At 47.0% G+C, this 19,885-nt stretch overlaps 1 protein-coding gene across 1 annotated transcript in view; it reads left to right on the forward strand.

Annotated features, from left to right (window-relative positions):
* The window catches only part of FRMPD3 (FERM and PDZ domain containing 3), a 56,092-nt gene that overhangs the window by 32,032 nt on the left and 4,175 nt on the right, over positions 1-19,885 (forward strand). The window contains exons 11-13 of the mRNA XM_061179090.1: positions 603-782; positions 8,527-8,671; positions 18,736-19,557. Coding sequence (XP_061035073.1) covers positions 603-782; positions 8,527-8,671; positions 18,736-19,557 — 1,147 coding nt within the window. The remainder of the gene's footprint in view (positions 1-602; positions 783-8,526; positions 8,672-18,735; positions 19,558-19,885) is intronic.

Consider the following 19,885-nt stretch of genomic DNA (forward strand, 5'->3'; position numbering starts at 1 on the left):
GTAGTGCCTATTAAAGGGCAAATATCTTCTTAGGGAGGGAGGTCCCCCTCCACCCCTCCAGTCATTAAGCGCCCAGTCAACCTTTAACACCTTGGGCAGAGTTACTTTGTCACTTTAGCTTTTAGCACCAGGTGAGAAGTGCAAGTTCAAGTGGCTGTTGGTGAGGGAGGGTAAAGACCAAACACAGGGTGCCACCTGTTCAGACAGAGCACCGGGTGGGAGCCTTGAGTGGCCCGAGGCAACAAATGGAAAATCCCTGGGGCTTGGTAGGAAGAGGGTGCTTCAAAGGCACCAAAATAAACCTCACCTATTTGACGATTTTGCTAGAACCAGCCCTGCTGCTGCCCTCTTCACTCTTCCTTCTGCTGAGGCTAATGTGTCCATTTGGACCGATGATCTGGGGCCCTGGCCTGAGAACAGGGGCGTCCCAGACCATTTTCCCCTCGAGGTTGTCCTGTGGCCCTGGCACTGAGCTCCAGATGTTTCCAGACCTTCCAGCAGAACCGGTCCAACGCCTGTTTTCTATTTCCTCCTCCCACCTCCTCTCCTCACTTCCTCTGCCCTTCTTTCTTTGAATGCTGCCCGCCATGCTGGGGCACCAGGATGAGAAGCAGTCAGCCACCACCCTCCTAGTGGGACCCCGTCACGGCATCAGCCATGTTATTGACCTCAAAACCAACCTCACCACTGTGCTGTCCGAGTTCAGCAAGATCAGCAAGATCCAGCTGTTCCGGGAGAACCAGGGCGTGGCCCGGGTGGAGACCAGCATCATGGATGCCAAGGTAAGCATGGCTTCGAGGGGCTAGTTCTTCCCAGGAACAGGCCTTGGGAACAGAGGAAGAAGTAAACTTGAGAAACAGAGTGTCAACCCATTAGGTGAGGTTCAGTGATTCTGAAGTGGTTCAGACCCTGGGCCTTTGAGGGCTCATCTTTCTTTCTGTTCTCAACCCTCTGGGACACTGTCTTGACCCCATATTAAGGTCAGGCGGTGCTAGGGAAGGCTAGAAAGTGTCTGATCAACCTGTGACAGGTTTTCAGCAATGGGCAGGGGGATTGGGGAACTTGGAGCTACCTCCCAGGCCATTGCTTCCCAATCTTTCTCGTGTCACAGCACACAGAGAAAATTATATTCATGCGGGACACTGGGTTAAATGGACCAGCCCCGGGGACTCTGGCCACCCCAGGCCCCGCCTGGCTGCCCCCGAGGCTGAAGGGATATGTGCACGCCAGTTAGGGAGCACTGCCGTAGGCGTGCACACTTGGATCCATGGAGGAGAGGGTGTCTGAGTATGTGGACAGAACAAAGGGGGCCTGGGGAGACAGGGAGCAGGCAGAGCCTCGTCCCCATTTCACCTCCCAGAGTCCAGCTCTTCTCGAATCTTAGAACCTTTCCCATAGATCAGCTCGTTCAGACTGGCAAGCAGCTGTCGCCTGTGCAGAGTCTGACAGCCGTGGTCAGCCGCCTCCTCCGTGGCTCTCCTGTTTGAACACCCAGTGACCAGTGTGGGTGGCAGAAGGCCTGCCTGCCAGCTGGCGGAAGCTGTTAGAGGAGGTGCAAGTTTCCTTTCTTAAAGGATTTCCCAGGGGGAGATATCGTTAGCAGATTAACAGGTGGAATGTTTGCCGTTTCTAAAAGAGCAAATTATTTATTTTTGTCTTTGTGAAACCCAGTAAGCTTTAATATGTTAATTTTTCCACCTGTGATTCACTGGCTTCCCATTGGTTTAGGAACCTGCCCAGAGCTGGTATTTAACTGGCTTGTGGCCACTTCCTCAACCAATGATTGCTGCCCTCCTCAGATGTTGCTGGGTAAAAAGCCAAACGGACAGGTAGGGAAGCGTGGGAGGAAAGACAAGACATGCAGGGGAGATATGGCTTCCTGAGAAATAAAAGGGGTTTAAAACTGAGAAACAGCTTTCCAACCAAGTCTCCTATGTTCTACGAGTGATTCTCAACGTTGGCTACACAATAGAATTTCCTTGAGAGCTTTTAAAAAATACAGATGGGGGGCTTCCCTGGTTGGCGCAGTGGTTGAGAATCTGCCTGCCAATGCAGGGGACACGGGTTCGAGCCCTGGTCTGGGAAGATCCCACATGCCACGGAACAACTAAGCCCGTGCGCCACAACTACTGAGCCTGCGCTCTAGAGCCCGCGAGCCACAACTCCTGAGCCTGAGTGACACAACTACTGAAGCCGGTGCGCCTAGAGCCCGTGCTCCACAACAAGAGAAGCCACTACAATGAGAAGCCCACGCACCACAACAAAGAGGGGCCCCTGCTCATCGCAACTAGAGAAAGCCCGCGCACAGCAACAAAGACCCTCCACAGCCAAAAATAAATAATAAATAAATATATATAAAAAAAAAATACAGATGACTGAACCCTACTCCCAGAGATTGTGATTTAATTGGTCAGGGTGCAGCCTGAGCGTCAGGATTTATTTCTTTTTCAGTTCCCAGGTGATTCTGTAGTACAGCCAGGTTTGAGAACCACTGACCTCTGGGTCCAAAGCTCTGGGAGGAACCAGCCCAAGCAGGGTCAGTGGATGTTGCCTGAGTGAGGAACACTATCTCATTTCTAGGAGTGATCTGGCCACAGTTGTGGGCGTGAATGCTGCCCAGGAGGAGTCTCACTCTTATTGGGGAGACTCACAAAGGCACATGACCTGCCTTAATCACACCACATTGGAACATGTATGGAGTTCTGGAATCAGACCAGGTTCAAATCCCAGCTCTACCACTTCCTAGCTGTGTGACCTTGAAAAGGTGTCTTAACGTCTCTGAACCCTGATTTCCTCAACTGCAAAATGGAGTGTCTTTCTCCAAAGGTTGTCGTTCAGAATTAAATGAGAAAATGTAGGTAAAATGTCTTAGGACACTGCCTGACACAGAGTAAGTAGTCAACAAACGAGACCTGTTATTTTTGCCAAAGCAAAACAGCAATGAGGAGAAGTTCATATGAAGTAAAATTTTGTAGGTAAGTGTGGTGTGGAACATGGAACAAAAGAAGAGGAAGGGGTTAACCAGAACTGGCTTCCCACAAGAGGGTATTTGAAGCTGGATCTTGAAGTGATAGGCATGGATTAGCAGGGAGAAGTGGGATGTGTTCACAGGAAGAGAGTAAGCACAGAAATAAGTAAGCCATATGTGCAGGTCGATAAGCATAGTTGCTTGGCTGGAGAGGAGAATAATGAGAAAAGAGATTGGAGAGAGATTGGCAGTGGGCAGAACAAGCTGGTGAAAAGCTTCGAAGGCCAGTCCGAGGAATTGAGGTTCAATGTGATAGAATAGTGGGAATCCACTGTAGGCCCTTGAAGAGAGGAGTGACAGGATGAAAGCTGACTGGGACCAGTGTACCAGATGGGTGTTTGCAAGGCTAGTGCCAAGCCAGAGAGGCGGGGAGGGGATCGTAGTGCTAGTGCAGGAGCGAAGTGACAAGGGCAGGGCCTGAGCTGGAGGAATAGCAGTGGAAATGGAAAAGAAAGAGTGAGGGTGAAACATAGAATCACTAAGAGTGCATGTGTATCCCCTTACACATTCCTGTCTTGCACACACAAAGCACAAGTCATACCTAACCCTTACTGCCTGCTGCCTACATCCTGAGTGCACTGAACAACAGTGCTGTGCACACAGCACACGGACGGTCCAAATCGTGGGTGGGTGAAGAGGTGAGAGCCTACATCGCAGGATAAACAGGACATCGTGTTGGTGCATGGAGGGGGCTATGAGAAGGTTGCACTTTGCTGAGTGAGTGCTGTGGAGGCAAGAACTCAAAGGTACCGATCCCCTGGGACTCAAGGACCATCATCTTGTACCCTTACTCCTCCAGGCCCCTGGATTCCGATTTTTTTTTCCTGTTTTCAGGGATGCTAGCATGAGGTAAGGCTGCCCCAAAGCCAGTCCCCTCCCTAGCTGGCATCCCAAAGTGCTGGCTGCCTTTGAGCTCCCAGGGCACCCCAGGAAGGAGATGGGGCTAGAGCATGTCAAATTAATGCCTGCTGTACCTTCTCAGGGCTGGCCATGCCTCCAACTCCATTCTCCTTTTCTCCTTTTCCATTTGAAGATGGCCTGGGCATATTTAGTTACAGTTTTCACTCAGCCTACTTGCTCTTAGTGGAGCAAACGTGAGGTAGTACGCAAATATCTTTCTTCAGGAGACAGCACAGTCTGGGACTGAGACAGTTCTGGGCCATTACCATACCCCATTACCACAGAAGCCCGTAAGGGGGGAAAAGGAACCATCAAAGGAAAGTCCCAAGGGATCTCTTGCGGTCCAGTGTGTCTCCTCTTCTCGTGTTTGAGCCTTATTGCTCTCGTGCTTTCTGTCGGGACAAGCATTACATTAGACGTCATGATCATTAAAATTCTATTTAAAATAAAATGTTGTGTTTGAAGGTTTCTAAGAAAACCTATCCAGTCTCTTTGCTTGCCTGCCTTTGATTTGATTTCCCCCCCTGCTGGCAAAAATTGCTTCTGTGTCCCTTTTGCCAGCTGCATTTGGCCGGTGCTGGGGCCCAGTGGGCTGTGGGTGGATGCAGACGAGAGGCTGCTGATGTGCCGTGCTGAACCAGTTCGGGCTGTGTTCGGCCCTCTCTGGGCACAAGGTTTTGCCTTCATGCTGTTTTATTACCGACATTGGGCTGTATTTGGGGTAAGAGAGAAGAGGGGAAATGGAAGGCAGACAGTTAAGTCAATCAGCCAGTTAGGCACTCAGCCTCTGATCTGTCCATCGGCCAGCAGACCAGCCAGCCAGGCAGCTAACGAGTCAGGATGTCAGGCTGGTAGGCATTCTCCCTGTCCTGCAGCCAGCTCGTCAGCCAGGACATCAGTGAGTCAGGCTACTCTGCAGCCAGCTAGTCTGTCAGTCTGTCCATCAGTCAGTCAGCCAGTCAGCCTGTGCTTTGGTCCAGTGGTCTCTCATTCTGTTTGTCAGCCAATGCCATTTCCTCAAAGAAGCTCCCTCCAGCTTCTGAAACCAAAGTAGTCACACATGCACACATTCACACCCACCCATCCACCCATACCCCAGTCCAGGATATTCTGTGTTCTGGTAGGTCTCTCTACTTTTCCTTCATAGTGCTTATCATACCTTGCAATCATACTCCTCTGTGTGATTATTTCATTTATGTCTTTTTTTTTTTTTTGGCCACACCACGAGGCTTGTGGGATCTTAGTTCTCCGACCAGGGATTGAACCCAGGCCACCACAGTGAAAGCGCTGAGTCCTAACCACTGGACCGCCAGGAAACTCCCTTCATTTATGTCTTATTTCCTGATGGTTTATAAACTCCACGAGGGCAGGACCTGCGTTGGCCCTGTTCTGGGATGCACAGCTGCATCTCTCAACGGGTCGCGTGGTCCATGAGCCATCTAGCCAGTGCGTAGCAGCTTGCTGGGTGGACAGAGTGGGGCACGGGAGCATTTCAGTCAGAGGGAACAACATAGGTTAAGGTATGAATGGGTAAAACAACAAGGCCTCTCTAGCACCCTGTAAATGATGTGGTGTTGCTGGAGCATACGGTGAGGGACAGTGGCGGGAGGAGGGCAGAGTTAGTGGGAGGTATGCTTGGAGCTATAGGTTGGGTCACAAGAGGCTTTGTGTGACGTTGGAAGGCAGTGGGTTTTAGGTGATGTGCTATTAAAGATTTTAAGTGAGAGTTGTGTTTTAGGAAGACACTCAGGCAGGAATATGGAGGTGAAGTGGGTAGAGCCTAGAAGCAGAGAGGCCGATCAGGAGGCTATTGAAGGTCTTGAGGTTAGTGTGTCCCCACCTTTTCCATATCATGAAAATACCACAATTTGTACGGCCCACTGGAATAAACAGATGAGGCACCTTGTGGCCGGAGGCAACAGGACCCAGAGGCTGAGGGGCTCAGGATCTCAGCACACTTGTGACCCATTCACATACACCTTGAGAAGTTTTGGCCTTGGAGGAAGACGTTGAGGGTCCGAAATAAAGCAGTAGCAGCTACGGCTATGATGTCTGTGAATGCTCTGGAGGCCAGCTTAGCAGGTCTTGGGACCTCATAGTAATGGCGGTAGCAGCTATCCACACCCAAACCTCTGTCATTGGTGGTAGGGGGTAAGGCGGAAAGGAAGGGCATCTTATTCTCCCCCCCACCCCCATTCTATTCCCCTTCTGTCTCTACTTTGTTGTACCCAGAGTTGACCATTCTGTTGTGATTGAGAAGCATGCATTAACTGGAGGTACAAACATCCCCTCTGCCCCTTCCAAATAATGACCCAAAGGTTACATCTCATCCCTGGTCCCTTTCTCACTGGAGAAAGGAGCCCTTGCTCTTCCGAGTATGGATGGTTCCTTTTTTTTTTCCTGATGGTATTGAATGAGTTCCATAGGAGCATCACTAACTCATTGCCTGTGGGGCAGAATCCAAATGCCTTACCGTGGCGTGCTGTATAATTGGATGAACAATAACTATTAAACAACTCAAGATAGGATTCGATCCAGCACAAGATTGTATGATACAGACCCAGCACTGTACGAGCGCTGAGATAGGAAGAGTTCAAGGGGGAAATAATAGACTAGAGATGGTGATTTTGGGATCCCCAGCTCAAAAGTGAAAGTTGATGCCTTCGTGTAGAATTGAGGGCTGAACACTGAGCCTGGGACATCAGGTGGGGAGGTTGCACAAGAAGAGAGAGACAGAGACGGAGGTGGTCAGAGATTATAGAACCAGAGCATAGTGTCACCTCACAGAAACAGAAGCCAAGAGAAGAATTTCCAGTGGACAAGGAGATCACTGTTGCCAAATGAAACAAGCTGAGAAGTGTGAAAATGAATACAGACAATTGTATTTAACTGGAAAGAAGCTTTTCTCTTAGATCAGGTGGCAAACTATGGCGCATGAACCAAACCTGACCCGCCACCGCTTATTTCTGGAAACAGTTTTCTTAGAATACCGTCACATGCATTTGTTTAGCTTACAGATGATCTATGGCTTTTCTCACACTACAATAGCAGAGGTCTTGCAGCACAGCCTGTGTGGCCCACAAGACCTAAAATATTTACGATCTAGCCCTTTGCGGAAAAAGTTTGCCAACCCCTGGTCTGTATGAACTGAAAATATTCAACTCAAGCTATGTGTCAGGATCCTGAGAGATAGCAAAGAAAACTGGTACAACTTTAGCTAAAAGCTGAGCTGGTTTGGATTCAGAATTGTTCCCAAGGTGATGATCCAGCCAAAGAAGGCTAGTCTAGTTGGTGACCAAGTTCCATCAAATCTTCATTATGTCCCTTTTTACTGCCAATACCCTAGTGGGGACCCTAATCACCCCTCACCTCACTCCTCACCCCTCACCCCTCACTAGTCAGAGAAGAGACTCATTCCCTGCTCTTAATTCTTTTAGCTCTTAATGCCTGGTCCGGGAAGCCTCAAAAGACGAGATGCCCCACGACCCCATGGCTCCCTCTTCAGCCAGTCTTCAGTGGTCTTTATCTGGAGGCCACTGCCCTATGGCAGGGAGAATACTCTCATGGCTGACTTCAGTCTGACCCAGATTTATTTTCAAACCATAAAATTACAATGCAGATATTGGGAAGGTTTCTTCAAAAGGTGCTGATTTTTTTGGTATATCATTGCCAGGTCTCTGAAGCAGTCAACTAGCTAACGCCAAGATTAATTTGACTGATTTAGGGTCAGGAACAGAAGTCAACAGGCTATGCTAGTATTTTCCAACGTGGGTTAAACAAAACAAAACAGAAAAAGTAACCCTACTACCATGAGGTGTTCTATGAAAATAGATTTTTCGATCAAATAATTGGAAAAAGTTGGAATACTAAAGCCCTCTTGAAGTTTCACAGTGCACGTTAATATATTAAAGGATCTGAGAATTCCCATAAGTATAACTATCTGCATAGCTTTGGTTAACTCAGCGTTTCACGCACATATTTGACTAAGGAACTCTTTTAAGGAGCACCAGTTAACATCGTGAGAGCACTTTGGGAAACAGAGGAAAACGGGGGGAGAGCATGAAGGTCTGAGCAGGACTGCAGACCGTAAAGACTTTGTGGCCCAGAAGACACAGTGAGAACCGGATTGCACAGAGTGTCCATGTCCGGGGAGCTGTTCTGGGTACCATAGCGGGTTATAGGAATGAGCAAGAGAGAGTTTGTGCACTTGAAGAACTTCCTGTCAAGGATGTTCCCCAACCTAGCCTAGACTCCCAGGTTCAGCCCTGCTCTCCCGGCAGGCCTGCACATCTGCTGAGCCCCCAAAAACCCACACAGCAGTCATGTGATGTTACGTAATTTTAGTCTTTTTCAGTAAAAGTGGTTCATTAAATGTGTACTTAAAGGTTGATTTAGTTTTGATACCTGGGTAAGAGTTTACTATAAATAAATTCTCAAATCAGAAGAAATTATTTGTCAGGCTATGTGCCTTAATTTGGGGTTCAGAAAGTATGTTCTCATAACTATGCAAGTCATCTTGCCTTTGCTGTTGTTCTCCTGGACACGCACCTGCTCCGCTCCTTCCTGTGTCCTCACATTTCCTCCCATGTCTCCCCCAGCCTCTGGTGCTGTTGATGGAGTGGCCCGAAGCCACCAACTTTGCCTGCCTGATTGCGGGGTACTGCCGCCTCCTGCTGGATTCCAGGAAGATGGTCTTCTCCAGGCCCGCTAGCCAGCCTCTTCCACCTCCAATGATCAAGGCAGGTAGGGCTCAGTCTCGGTTTTCAGTGTAACAGAGGCCCTTTGGACCCTGGAGACGTGGAGGAATGCTCACCCCATTCTGCCAGCGCCTGGTTTACCAGGAGCCCGTGCTGTACCACTGCGTCCTACGTGGCACAAGCCAGTGGAAAAGACAGCTGGCCTTCAGATGGGCTTGTCCCACAAAGGATGCCTGTGACAATACCTTGTGTCTGAGTTGATCAAGGAACGTAAGATAAAAATAGCAAACGAGCAATACATAGAGCCAATTCGAGAATTGCATTGGATCTAAGGCAAAACTTTAGAGCTACAGTGATCTAAGAGAGATGCACGGGTGTTCTGGCTTAGTTGAAAGTGGAGGTGGAAAATGAAGCTAAAACCTTTCTTTGTCCATCAGAGTCGGCATTCACAGAGCTGCCTGATGTAAGAGGCCATGGAAGGCTGAGGTAGGAAAGGCTGTGCAGGCCCAGAATGCAGTCCAGCAGGAGGCTTGGAGATAGGAGGGGACGATCACTAAGAACAAACAGGGTCGAGCGCTGCCCCCAAACAGAAGGCTTCCCAGTTAGGCAACTCAGTACAGCCACCCCTCGGGGCTGTCCTGGTACCGACACAAACAGGGGCCTCAGGACAAATCGGCCCAGTCCAGATGCTGCTGCCCCGAACCAGAGTAGGAGGAGAAGGGGGAGACCCAAAGAACAGGTACTCTACGTATTAGACCTGAGGCTTTCGCCATCCCAGCACCCAAACATCAGGGGCGGAAGCTGAGACTGACCACCCAGGAGTCACCCTCCTCACGTGCTGATGGCTCCATCCACTTGCCTTGCCGCTTGACTCTTTCTTCTCTCTTCAAGGCTGTCTTGGTTTACAGCGTGGTCACATGTGATCTAGAACGAGGAGTTTGAGAGTAGGAACACTTTTTTTTTTTTTTGGTGGTGGGGGGCCATGCTGCGCAGCTTGCAAGATCTTAGTTCCCCGACCAGGGATCGAACCAGGGCCCCCTGCAGTGGAAGCGTGGAGTCCTAACCACTGGACCGCTGGGGAAGCCCCTAGAAACACTCCTGATGGATGACCAGCACCCCTTGGGCCGTGTACCTACACCCACCCTCTCACCTCATGATCTCTTCATCACGAACGTCGTGACAGGCCCACGTTTACATCTCATCACGTCCACAGGAATTAGAAGGCAATCCACCAAACACAGATGTGGGAAAGGATAGGTGGCCTCAAAGCATGTGAAGGAGGCTCCACATAGAGAAGCAAAGGAACTGACTTAGAATAGAAGGAGCCCAGGGGCTGAGCTGCTGCACGCCTCCAGGTGAATAGCTCTGAAGCGGGTGGCCATCTGTACTATCAAACCTCTGATGGCCAAAGGAAGGCAAGGCCAGCGTTAGCTTTGTCAGTGTCACCTGTGGTCTTCCTCTCTGTCATCACACCCAATGATGCCTCTTACTGAGCAGGATAGAGAGGGAAAAAGGGAAAAGGGAAGCTGTTCCAAAGGCAAATCGATTGCTCTTGGAGGTGTTGCAGCCTGGAAAGGAGACTTCTAGAAACGCTGGGCATGGCTTTAGAGCCCCTCCCTGATTCCTGAGAACCCCCTTGGGCCTGCAGAGTGACGGGGGCTCAGGCTGCCTCTAGCACAAGGCCTCTCTGTCCATACAGGAGCCACATGGACCACAGTGGTGTCCCTGCTGTTTGCAGTGCTTCACTCCCCCAAGGCCCTGAGTCCACGCTGGGGCCCAGATGTGTGGCATTTGGGACTGTTAGATGCTGGGTTCAACAGCAGCCACCCAGTGCTCTTGGCCAGTGGGACAGCGTGAGCCTCACAGCTCCGCTTGTCAGGGGCTGGTATGCACATCTTATCCCATGGCCCCAAGGACGGGCAAGCGGGACAGCAAGCGGCACCACTGAGGAGACCTCTGCCCAGGTTACAGTGAGGGGCCATCAGTCCCTGGTACAAAGTTGAGATGGGTTTCCTCCATTGGCCCGCACTTTCATTTCAGAACAGAAGCCCCAGTGCTAACTGTTGTTTAACAAATGCCTATAGGGAACAGGAATCCTGCCAACCTCAGCTGGGCTTTTCCCTCGGGGGCCAAAACTCCAGCCTACTCAGGGCCTGGTCTCTCTGGCTGGCCCTCTACTCTCGTTCCTCTGCAGCTGCTGGCTGTCAGCTAGCCAACTCAATGCTCAGCCGGCTGGGCAAAAGGATGCTGTTAAACCCACAACTGGAAAAGGGAAAGCATCACCTCTCCTTTGAGACCAAGAAAAAAAAGGAAAATGGGGAAGTGGGAGGGAAGGGATTACCTCTTAGGCTTTATCAGTAGTTTCCCCACAGTAGGTATTTCATTTATTCACCCAACAACTATTTCTCGAGTATTCATTATATGCCAGGCACTGCGGATAGAGCCATGAGTAACAGACATGGTCCCTGCCCTCACCGAGCTTACAATCTAGTGGGGGAATACGGACAGATGATTAAAGGGATAATGTCAATGCAGTAAGTACATTTGCATTTATTTAGGGGAAATTCAGCTGACACAACAGAACAACACCTGGGCTTGAGAAAGGCTCAGACAAATACCAGTTCTCCAGCTGTACCACTGGTGGGGAATCCAGAGGCAGCTACCATCTCTCCAGCCTTGAATTCGCTTGTGTCCTGGGGAAATCCAGGAAAATAAGGCTTTGGGGCCCCCAACTGGGACCACAGTTGGAGGAACTCACTCTACATTTTCTCCCATGGTTAGAAAACAGTTTGGTCTAGTGAATCGAATATTCTGGTTAAAGGCTACTACATAGCCCATGCATGGCTTACTGATTTTCATGAAGTTAAAACTCCACAACATGGAGAGTGCTAAAGCTAGACTGAACATAACAGACTCTTTTTTTTTATGATGATTCAGAAAGAACATGAATGTATTCCAAGTCTTCTAGGTCATTATAACCAATAATGATCATCGGACTATAGAATACAGCAAGGCCAAGTAGTAGAAAGCTGGTTGGGTCAACATCGTGCTGTGTGTGTGTGTGTGTGTGTGTGTGTGCGTGTGTGTGTGTGAGATATATATTTGAGCATATATATATGCTGATCTACTTGGATCACCGTCCTGTTTCTTTGCAAGCACTTCTTTTAAGTCAGCCTTCCGAGTGGCTGAGTACAGAGCGATAGACTAGGGCATCCCTCTTGGGGAAAGCTGATGAGCAATTTACAGCAGATTCACAATCTGAGAGGCACGCTGTCCCAGCCATCAGCCTACCGCACCTGGCTTTACTGGCATTTCTAACCTGCTGTCCGGAGGAGATTTGGGCTTTTCCAGGCACATTTTCTCCTCCACACAGCCCCATGCTGCTCCTTGGATCTGCAAATCACAGTACCGTGTGGCAGGCTGTGCATCACCTGGCCTTGACAACCTGGTGTTGGGAGATGTTTCCGTCTTGCAGGGAGGGAAGCCACCTTTAGACTTCCAGATCTTGTCTGAGAGAAGTCACCACCTGCTTATTGGACATGCCCCTGGGAGCCACCTCTGATGGCAGCTTATTGCCAGGCTGGCTATGCTGATTGTTCAGCTGTGTCACAGGGAGTTAGCACGGGTGCATGGCCAGGACCCGTGGACAGTGCCTGCGGGTGGAGACTTCCTGAACTGATAGTTTGTGCTCCTGGCTCAGTGCTCCCCTAGAGCACTTCTTACCTAAGGCACAGAGGTCATTACATACTACTCCCCCAGCTGACCCAGAGTTCCCTAGATACAGCCACTATGATCTAAATTGAACCCACTCAATGTGGTTACATTGACTGTATAGAGAGGCAACATGGTTCATGGAAAACAGCAGGGGTTGGGATCTGAAGTCAGAAAGACTTGGGTTCCAGTGTCTGCTCTGCCATATCCCAGCTGTGTGATCATGAGGATAATAATAGTACCTACCTCGTGGGGGATTGACAGGATCATGTGAGATAAACCCCATAAGGTCCTTTCAAGCACAGAGCACATTTTTGCTCTTTTTATAATGTTTGGGAGTTCATCATGTACCCAGGGCTGTGCTTTTTTTTTAAAATAAACAACTTTATTTAGACATAATTTCTAAGCCATAAAATTCACCCATTTAAAGTTCACAACTCAGTGTTTTTGAGTATATTTAATATATTCACAGGGTTGTACAATCCTTGCCACAATTTTTTTTAATTAATTAATTCATTCATTTATTTATTTATTTTTGGCTGCATTGGGTCACAGGCTTTCTCTAGTTGCGGCGAGCGGGGGCTACTCTTTGTTGCAGTGCGCAGGCTTCTCATTGTGGTGGCTTCTCTTTTTGCAGTGCGCGGGCTCCAGTAGTTGTGGCTCGCTGGCTCCAGAGTGCAGGCTCAGTAGTTGTGTCGCACGGGCTTAGTTGCTCCGTGGCATGTGGGATCTTCCCGGACCAGGTCTCAAACCCATGTCCCCTGCATTGGCAGGCAGATTCTCAGCCACTGCGCCACCAGGGAAGCCCCTTGCCACAATTTAGTTTTAGAATGTTTTCACCCCTTCTAAAACAAACTCTGTACCCATTAGCACTCATTCCCCATTCCCCCACCCCCAAATCACCACCCAGCCCTAAGCAACCACTAATTGACTTTTCTGTCTCTATAGCTTTGCCTATTCTGGACATTTTGTATAAATGGAATCATATAATATATGGTCTTTTTGTAGCTTGGTTTTTTCACTCAGCATAATGTTTTCAAGGGTCATCCATGTTGTAGCATGTATCAGTACTTCATTTCTTTTTATTAACTAATAATATTCCTTTGTATGGATAGACCACATTTTGTTTATCCATTCATCAACTGATGGACATTTGGGTTGTTTCCACCTTTTGGCTATTATGAATAATGATGTTATAAACATTGATGTACAAGTTTTTGTAGGGACACATCTTTTCGTTCCTATTGGGTATTTATATCTAGGAGTAAGATTGCTGTTCTATGTTTAATTTTGAGAAAGTGCCAAACTGTTTTCCAAAGTGACTGCATCATTTTACATTCCCATCAGAAATGTTGGAGGGTTACAATTTCAACATATCCTTGCCAACACTTGTATTGTTCATCTTTTTTATTATATCCATTGTAGCGGATGTGAAGTGGTATTTCACTGTAGTTTTGATTTGCATTTCCATAATAATTACTGATGTTGAGCATCTTTTTGTGTGCTTATCGGCCATTTGCATATCTTTTTTGGTGAAATATCTATTCAAATCCTTTGCTCATTTTTAAATTGGGCTATTTGACCATAAAGGAGAGTTTATTTCTGGACTCTCAGTTCTATTCCATATAACCTATAATGTCTAAGCCTTATGCCAGTACCACAGTTTTGATTACCATTGCTTCGTAGTTAAGTTTTAAAATTTGGAAGTATGAATCCTCCTACTTTGTTCTTCTTTTTAAGATTGTTTTTTGGTTATTCTGGGTCTCTTGTGATTCCATGTGAATTTTTGAATTAGCTTATCAGTTTCTACAAAGTCAGCTGGGATTCTGATAGAGACTGTGTTGAATCTATAGATCAATTTGGGAAGTATTGCCATCTTAGCCATATTAAGTCTTCCAGTCCCTGAACATATAGTGTCTTTCCATTTATTTAAATCTTCTTCAAATTTCTTTCACAAATGTTTTGTAGTTTCCATTATACAAGTCTTGTACTTCTTTTATTAAATTTATACCTAAGTATTTTATTCTTTTTGATGCTATTATAAATAGAATTGCTTCCTAATTTTACTATTAGATTGTTTATTGCTAGTGCATAAAAATACAATTGATTTTTATATATTAAGCTTTTATCCTGTAACCTTGCTGAGATTATTAGTTCTAATAGCTTATTAGTGGATTCCTTGGGGTTTTTCTTTATATAAGATCATGTCATCTACAAATAGAGATAGTTTTACTTCTTCCTTTCCAGTCTGGATGACTGTATTTCATTTTACTGTCTAATTGTCCTGGCTAGAAATCCAAGTATGGTGTTGAATAGAAGTGGTGAAAATGGAAATCCTGGACTTTTCCTTATTTTAGGGGGAAAGCTTTCAGTCTTTCACCATCAAGTATGATGTTAGCTTTGTTTTGTTTTGTTTTTTAAAATTTATTTATTTATTTATTTATGGCTATGTTGGGTCTTCGTTGCTGCGCGCGGGCTTTCTCTAGTTGCGGCGAGCGGGGGCTACTCTTCATTGTGGTGCGCGGGCTTCTCATTGCGGTGGCTTCTCTTGTTGCGGAGCACGGTCTCTAGGCGCATGGGCTTCAGTAGTTGTGGCACACGGGTTCAATAGTTGTGGCTTGCGGGCTCTAGAGCTCAGGCTCAGTAGTTGTGGCACACGGTCTTAGTTGCTCTGCGACATGTGGAATCTTCCCGGACCAGGGCTCAAACCCATGTCCCCTGCATTGGCCGGCGGATTCTTAACCACTGCGCCACCAGGGAAGCCCAGCTTTGGTTTTTTATAGTTAACCTTTATCGTGTTGAGGAAGTTCCCTTTTATTTTGTCGAGTTTTATCATGAAAGGTGTTGGACTTTGTCAAGTGATTTTTCTGTGTCTATTGAGATGATCATGTGGCTTTTGTCCTCTGTTCTATTAACATGGTGTATTATATTAATTGATTTTTGGATGTTAAATCAACCTTGCATTCCTGCAGTAAATCCCACTTGGTCATGGTGTATAATTCTTGGTATATGTTTCTGGATTCAGATTGCTAGTATTTTGTTGAGATCTATATTATATTTTGTATCTAAATTCATAAGAAATATTGGTCTGTAGTTTTCTTGTGATGTCTTTGTCTGGTTATGGTAGCAAGGTAATATTGGCATCACAAAATGAGTTGAGAAGTATCCCTTCCTTTTCTATTTCTTGGAAGGGTTTTTGAAAAATTACTATAAATGCTTCTTTGAGCATTTGACAATATTCACCAGTGAAGCCATTTGGGCCTGGACTGACTGACTGACTGACTGACTTGATTGATTTAATCAATCAAGAGAGTTAATTACTAATTCAGTTTATCTTCCTGTTATTGGCCTATTCAGATTTTCTGTCTTCTTAAGTCAGTTTTGGTAATTTGTGTATTTCTAGGAATTTGTCCATTTTATCTCAGGTTATCTAATTTGTTGGCATAAGCTTATTCAAAATATTCACCTTATAAATGATTCCATACCTGTAGAGTCAGCAGTGATGTCCCTTCTTTCATTCCTGATTTTAGTAATTTTAATCTTCTCTCTTTTTTGCCTGGTCTGTACAGCTAAAGGTTTGTTATTATTATTGATCTTTCAAAGAACCAACTTTTAGTTTCATTGATTTTTCTCAATTTTTGTATCCTCTATACTTTATTATTTCTTTCCTTCTGCTTGTTTTGTTTTAGGTTTAGTTTGTTTTTTTGTTTGCTTTGTTTTGTTTTGTTTTTGTTTTTGGCTGCGCTGTCTGGCTTGCAGGATCTTAGTTCCCTGACCAGGGATTGCACCTGAGCCACGGCACTCAGAGTGTCGAGTCCTAAGCACTGGACCACCAGGGAATTCCCATAGTTTGCTCTTCTTTTTCCAGTTTTGTAAGGTGGAAGGTCAGGTAATTGATGTGAAATCCTTCTTCTTTTTTAAATGTAGGTGTTTATAAATTTCCCTCTAAACCCTACATTAGTTAGATCTCATAAGTTTTCATATACTGTGTCTTCATTTTCATTCATGTCCAAGTATTTTCGAATTTCCTTTGATTCCTCTTTTGACCCATTGGTTATTTAGGAATGTTTTATTTAATTTCCATGCATATATGAATTTCCCAAATTTCCTTCTGTTATTAATTTCTAATTTAATTCTGTTGTGCTCAAAAAACAAACTTTATATGATTTCATTCCTTTTAAATTCATTGAGGTCTATTTTATGACCTAACATATGGTCTGTCTTGGAGAATGTTCCAGGTGTACGTAAGCAGAATGTATATTCTGCTACTGTTAGGTGACATATTCTATAGATTTCTATTAGGTCTAGTTGGTTTATAGTGCTGTTCAGGTCCTCTGTTTCCTTGTTGATCTTCTGCCTAGTTGTTCTATCCATTATTGAAAGTAGGGTATTGAAGTCTCCAACTATTGCAGTTGACTTGTGTATTTCTCCTTTCAATTCAGTCAGGTTTTGCTTCATGTATTTCGGGGCTCCATTGTTAAGTGACAGCACCATGCTCTTGTGATGGCTGTAAGCACTAATAAAAAACAACACTGACACGTTGACCCTGTCCAGCTGGAATTTGAAGGGCATTTGAGAGTTTTTTTTCCCAGCATCTTGAGAACCATGATGAACTATAAGGTAATGGTTAAAAAACATGGGCTTTGCATAAAAAGAATGAAATTGAGTTATTTGTAGTGAGGTGGATGGACCTAGAGTCTGTCATACAGAGTGAAGTAAGTTAGAAAGAGAAAAACAAATACCTATGCTAACACATATATATGGAATCTAAAAAAAAAAAATGGTCATGAAGAACCTAGGGACAAGACAGGAATAAAGACACAGACCTACTAGAGAATGGACTTGAGGATAGGGGATGGGGAAGGGTAAGCTGGGACAAACTGAGAGAGTGGCATGGACTTATATACACTACCAAATGTAAAATAGATAGCTAGTGGGAAGCGGCCGCATAGCACAGGGAGATCAGCTTGGTGCTTTGTGACCACCTAGAGGGGTGGGATAGGGAGGGTGGGAGGGAGGGAGACGCAAGAGGGAAGAGATATGGGGACATATGTATATGTATAGCTGATTCACTTTGTTATACAGCAGAAACTAACACACCATTGTAAAGCAATTATACTCCAATAAAGATGTTAAAAAAAAAATGGGCTTTGTAGACCCTCAAACCTGGGCTCAAATCCAGACTGCCAGGGCATTCCTTGGTGGTCCAGTGATTAAGACTCTGTGCTTTCACTGCCGAGGGCCCAGGTTCAATCCCTGGTCGGGAAACTAAGACCCCACAAGCCACGTGGCGAGGCCAAAAATAAAAATAAAAAGAATCCACACTGCCATTTACAACTCATGTGACCTTGTGTAAGTCACAAAACGAATGGATCAGTTTCTTTGTCTGTAAAATGGGGATAATGATAGCACCTACCTCATTGGGTTGTTGTGAGGATTAAATAGGATCATGTGTATGACCTTAGCCTAAGTTAATGCCTGCCATCTGTCTGTCTGTCTGCTGATAACAAAGGGAATTGGCATTGTCTGAGTATATTCTCACAGATAACATGGGACGGGGTCCCCAAAACAGACTAAAAGAGAGAAACCAGAAAGAAAGCATTTGCTATGGATAATTCTCAGATGCACACACTTACCATCGTTAAAAACTGTTGACTAGAACATTTTGCCACATGTATGTAGAGCAGGCAGGCTAGCCCTGTATGAATACAGAGAAGTGCTATGATTTGAGGAATTGACAAAAATGCTCCCCCCACCCTCCTCCCACATCCCAGCGTATCTCTCATATGCTTTACACATTCAGATGCCCTGAATTTTACTAGTAGAGCTCTATTCTTTTAGGGTCCCTCCATTGAAAATCCTCTTTGAAATACACACTCTTGGGATTGTACTAGCCTATTTTACACTTGCCCACTGAACCACTACTAACCTGTCAGATTCATTTCCTTCTGCTACAAGAGATCCAGCATAACACGAGTGTAACAGAGCACTGGGGGTGGGACAGACTCTGAATAGAGTGGGGTTTGAGACAGGGACAGTTCCAGGGGGGACATAAAACAAACCTCACCCTACAGCTGACTCTCAGACCAGACATACCCATGTAAGAGTCCAGCTGTGCCCAGATACCAAGGTGTTCACCCCTGCCCCAGCCCATGCCTTTTCCCATTTCAGAGGTGATGGGGCTATTAGCAGCCCAGGCCATTTGATTCGACTCACTCTACTTTCAGGGGCAGCAGCAGCATGGCTGCCCCTTCCCCTCCTCTCTAGCAGCCAGATAACACTCCCTCTCAGTACCTACCACCCAACTGGGCACCAGAGACCCAGGCCCGAGACGCCAAGGAAACTCAGCCACAGTCCTCAGCACCAGGGCTCATGTGTTGATTCTCTTTCTGGGTTTAGATTACATGCACAGCGCCCACCGCCCTGTCACTGGGGGCCACCTGGGGAAAAAGGAGAGTAGTTATGTGGGCAGCATGGGCACCAGCCCCAGGAAGTCGAGCCGCTGCACGCCCCTGCCTGCCGACTCTGAGCTTGTCAGCTTTTGCTACCTCCACATGCGGGAACAAAGGAAGGATCAGGAAAGCCGGACAGATGTCAATGAGAACTTAATCTTCTTTGAGGAGACCAGGCCCCGGACCAAGTCTGACCCCACGTCCAAGAGTTCTGGCCAAGGTTATGATGTGATCCCTGATGACTTTGATGCAGCTAGCCTAGACCACGAGCCTTGTGCCAGCAGGGCCCGGTCCTATACTTTGGACAATTCCCTTGGGGCTGAAGCCCTGAATTTCTACTGTGACTCTTGCAAAGCCAAACTCCAGGAGCAGCTGGGCCCTCGCAAAGGTGGGAGGTCTGGCTCCTCTCGTGACAATATGGTAGACCTGATGTCCCTCCCACCCCCCGGGAGTGAGGAGGAGGAAGAGGAGGAAGATGAGAGCACTTCGCTGTTGCCTGCCATTGCTGCCCCACCTCCTGGTTTCCGAGACAACAGTTCTGATGAAGATGACCCCAAGCGCCGGGCCGTCCAGAGCCAGGAGCAAGGACGCCACCTGCGTGGGCTCCTGTACGATGAGATTCCGGTGACACTGATTGACAGCGTGCAGACCCGGACAGTCCGAGATCATGCCCAGGAGCTAGATGATGCCCTGGTGTCCACTCTGCAGGCTCTGGAAGCCCTGGCAGCCTCAGAGGATGGACCACACCCCCCAGCCCCTCAGACTGCAGGTAACAGCGCGTTCCTCCTCCCTCTTGCCTCCCTTTCCTTCTCCTGGCCAGGCAGGCCCAGCAGGTGACATTTCTTCTTCCCAAGCAGAGGTCAAAGTCAGCGTGGTGTGTCAGGGCAGTGGATGGGCCAGAGGCAGTTCAGATAGGGTCGGGGGAGCGACGAAGCTGCGGCAGGGATCTGCTGCTCAGCCCCCGCTAGAGCTCTGGCTCTCACCATTCCATCGCTTTGGAAATGTCTTGCCGATGGACCCCAGGGATTGGGGCCGTGACAGCTACGGAGCCAGGCCAGGATGGAGGATCAGAGCAAGATTGTGAGAGATATAGAAGA

Source organism: Eubalaena glacialis, chromosome X, assembly GCF_028564815.1.
Source record: "Eubalaena glacialis isolate mEubGla1 chromosome X, mEubGla1.1.hap2.+ XY, whole genome shotgun sequence".
Taxonomy (NCBI): Eukaryota; Metazoa; Chordata; class Mammalia; order Artiodactyla; family Balaenidae; genus Eubalaena; species Eubalaena glacialis.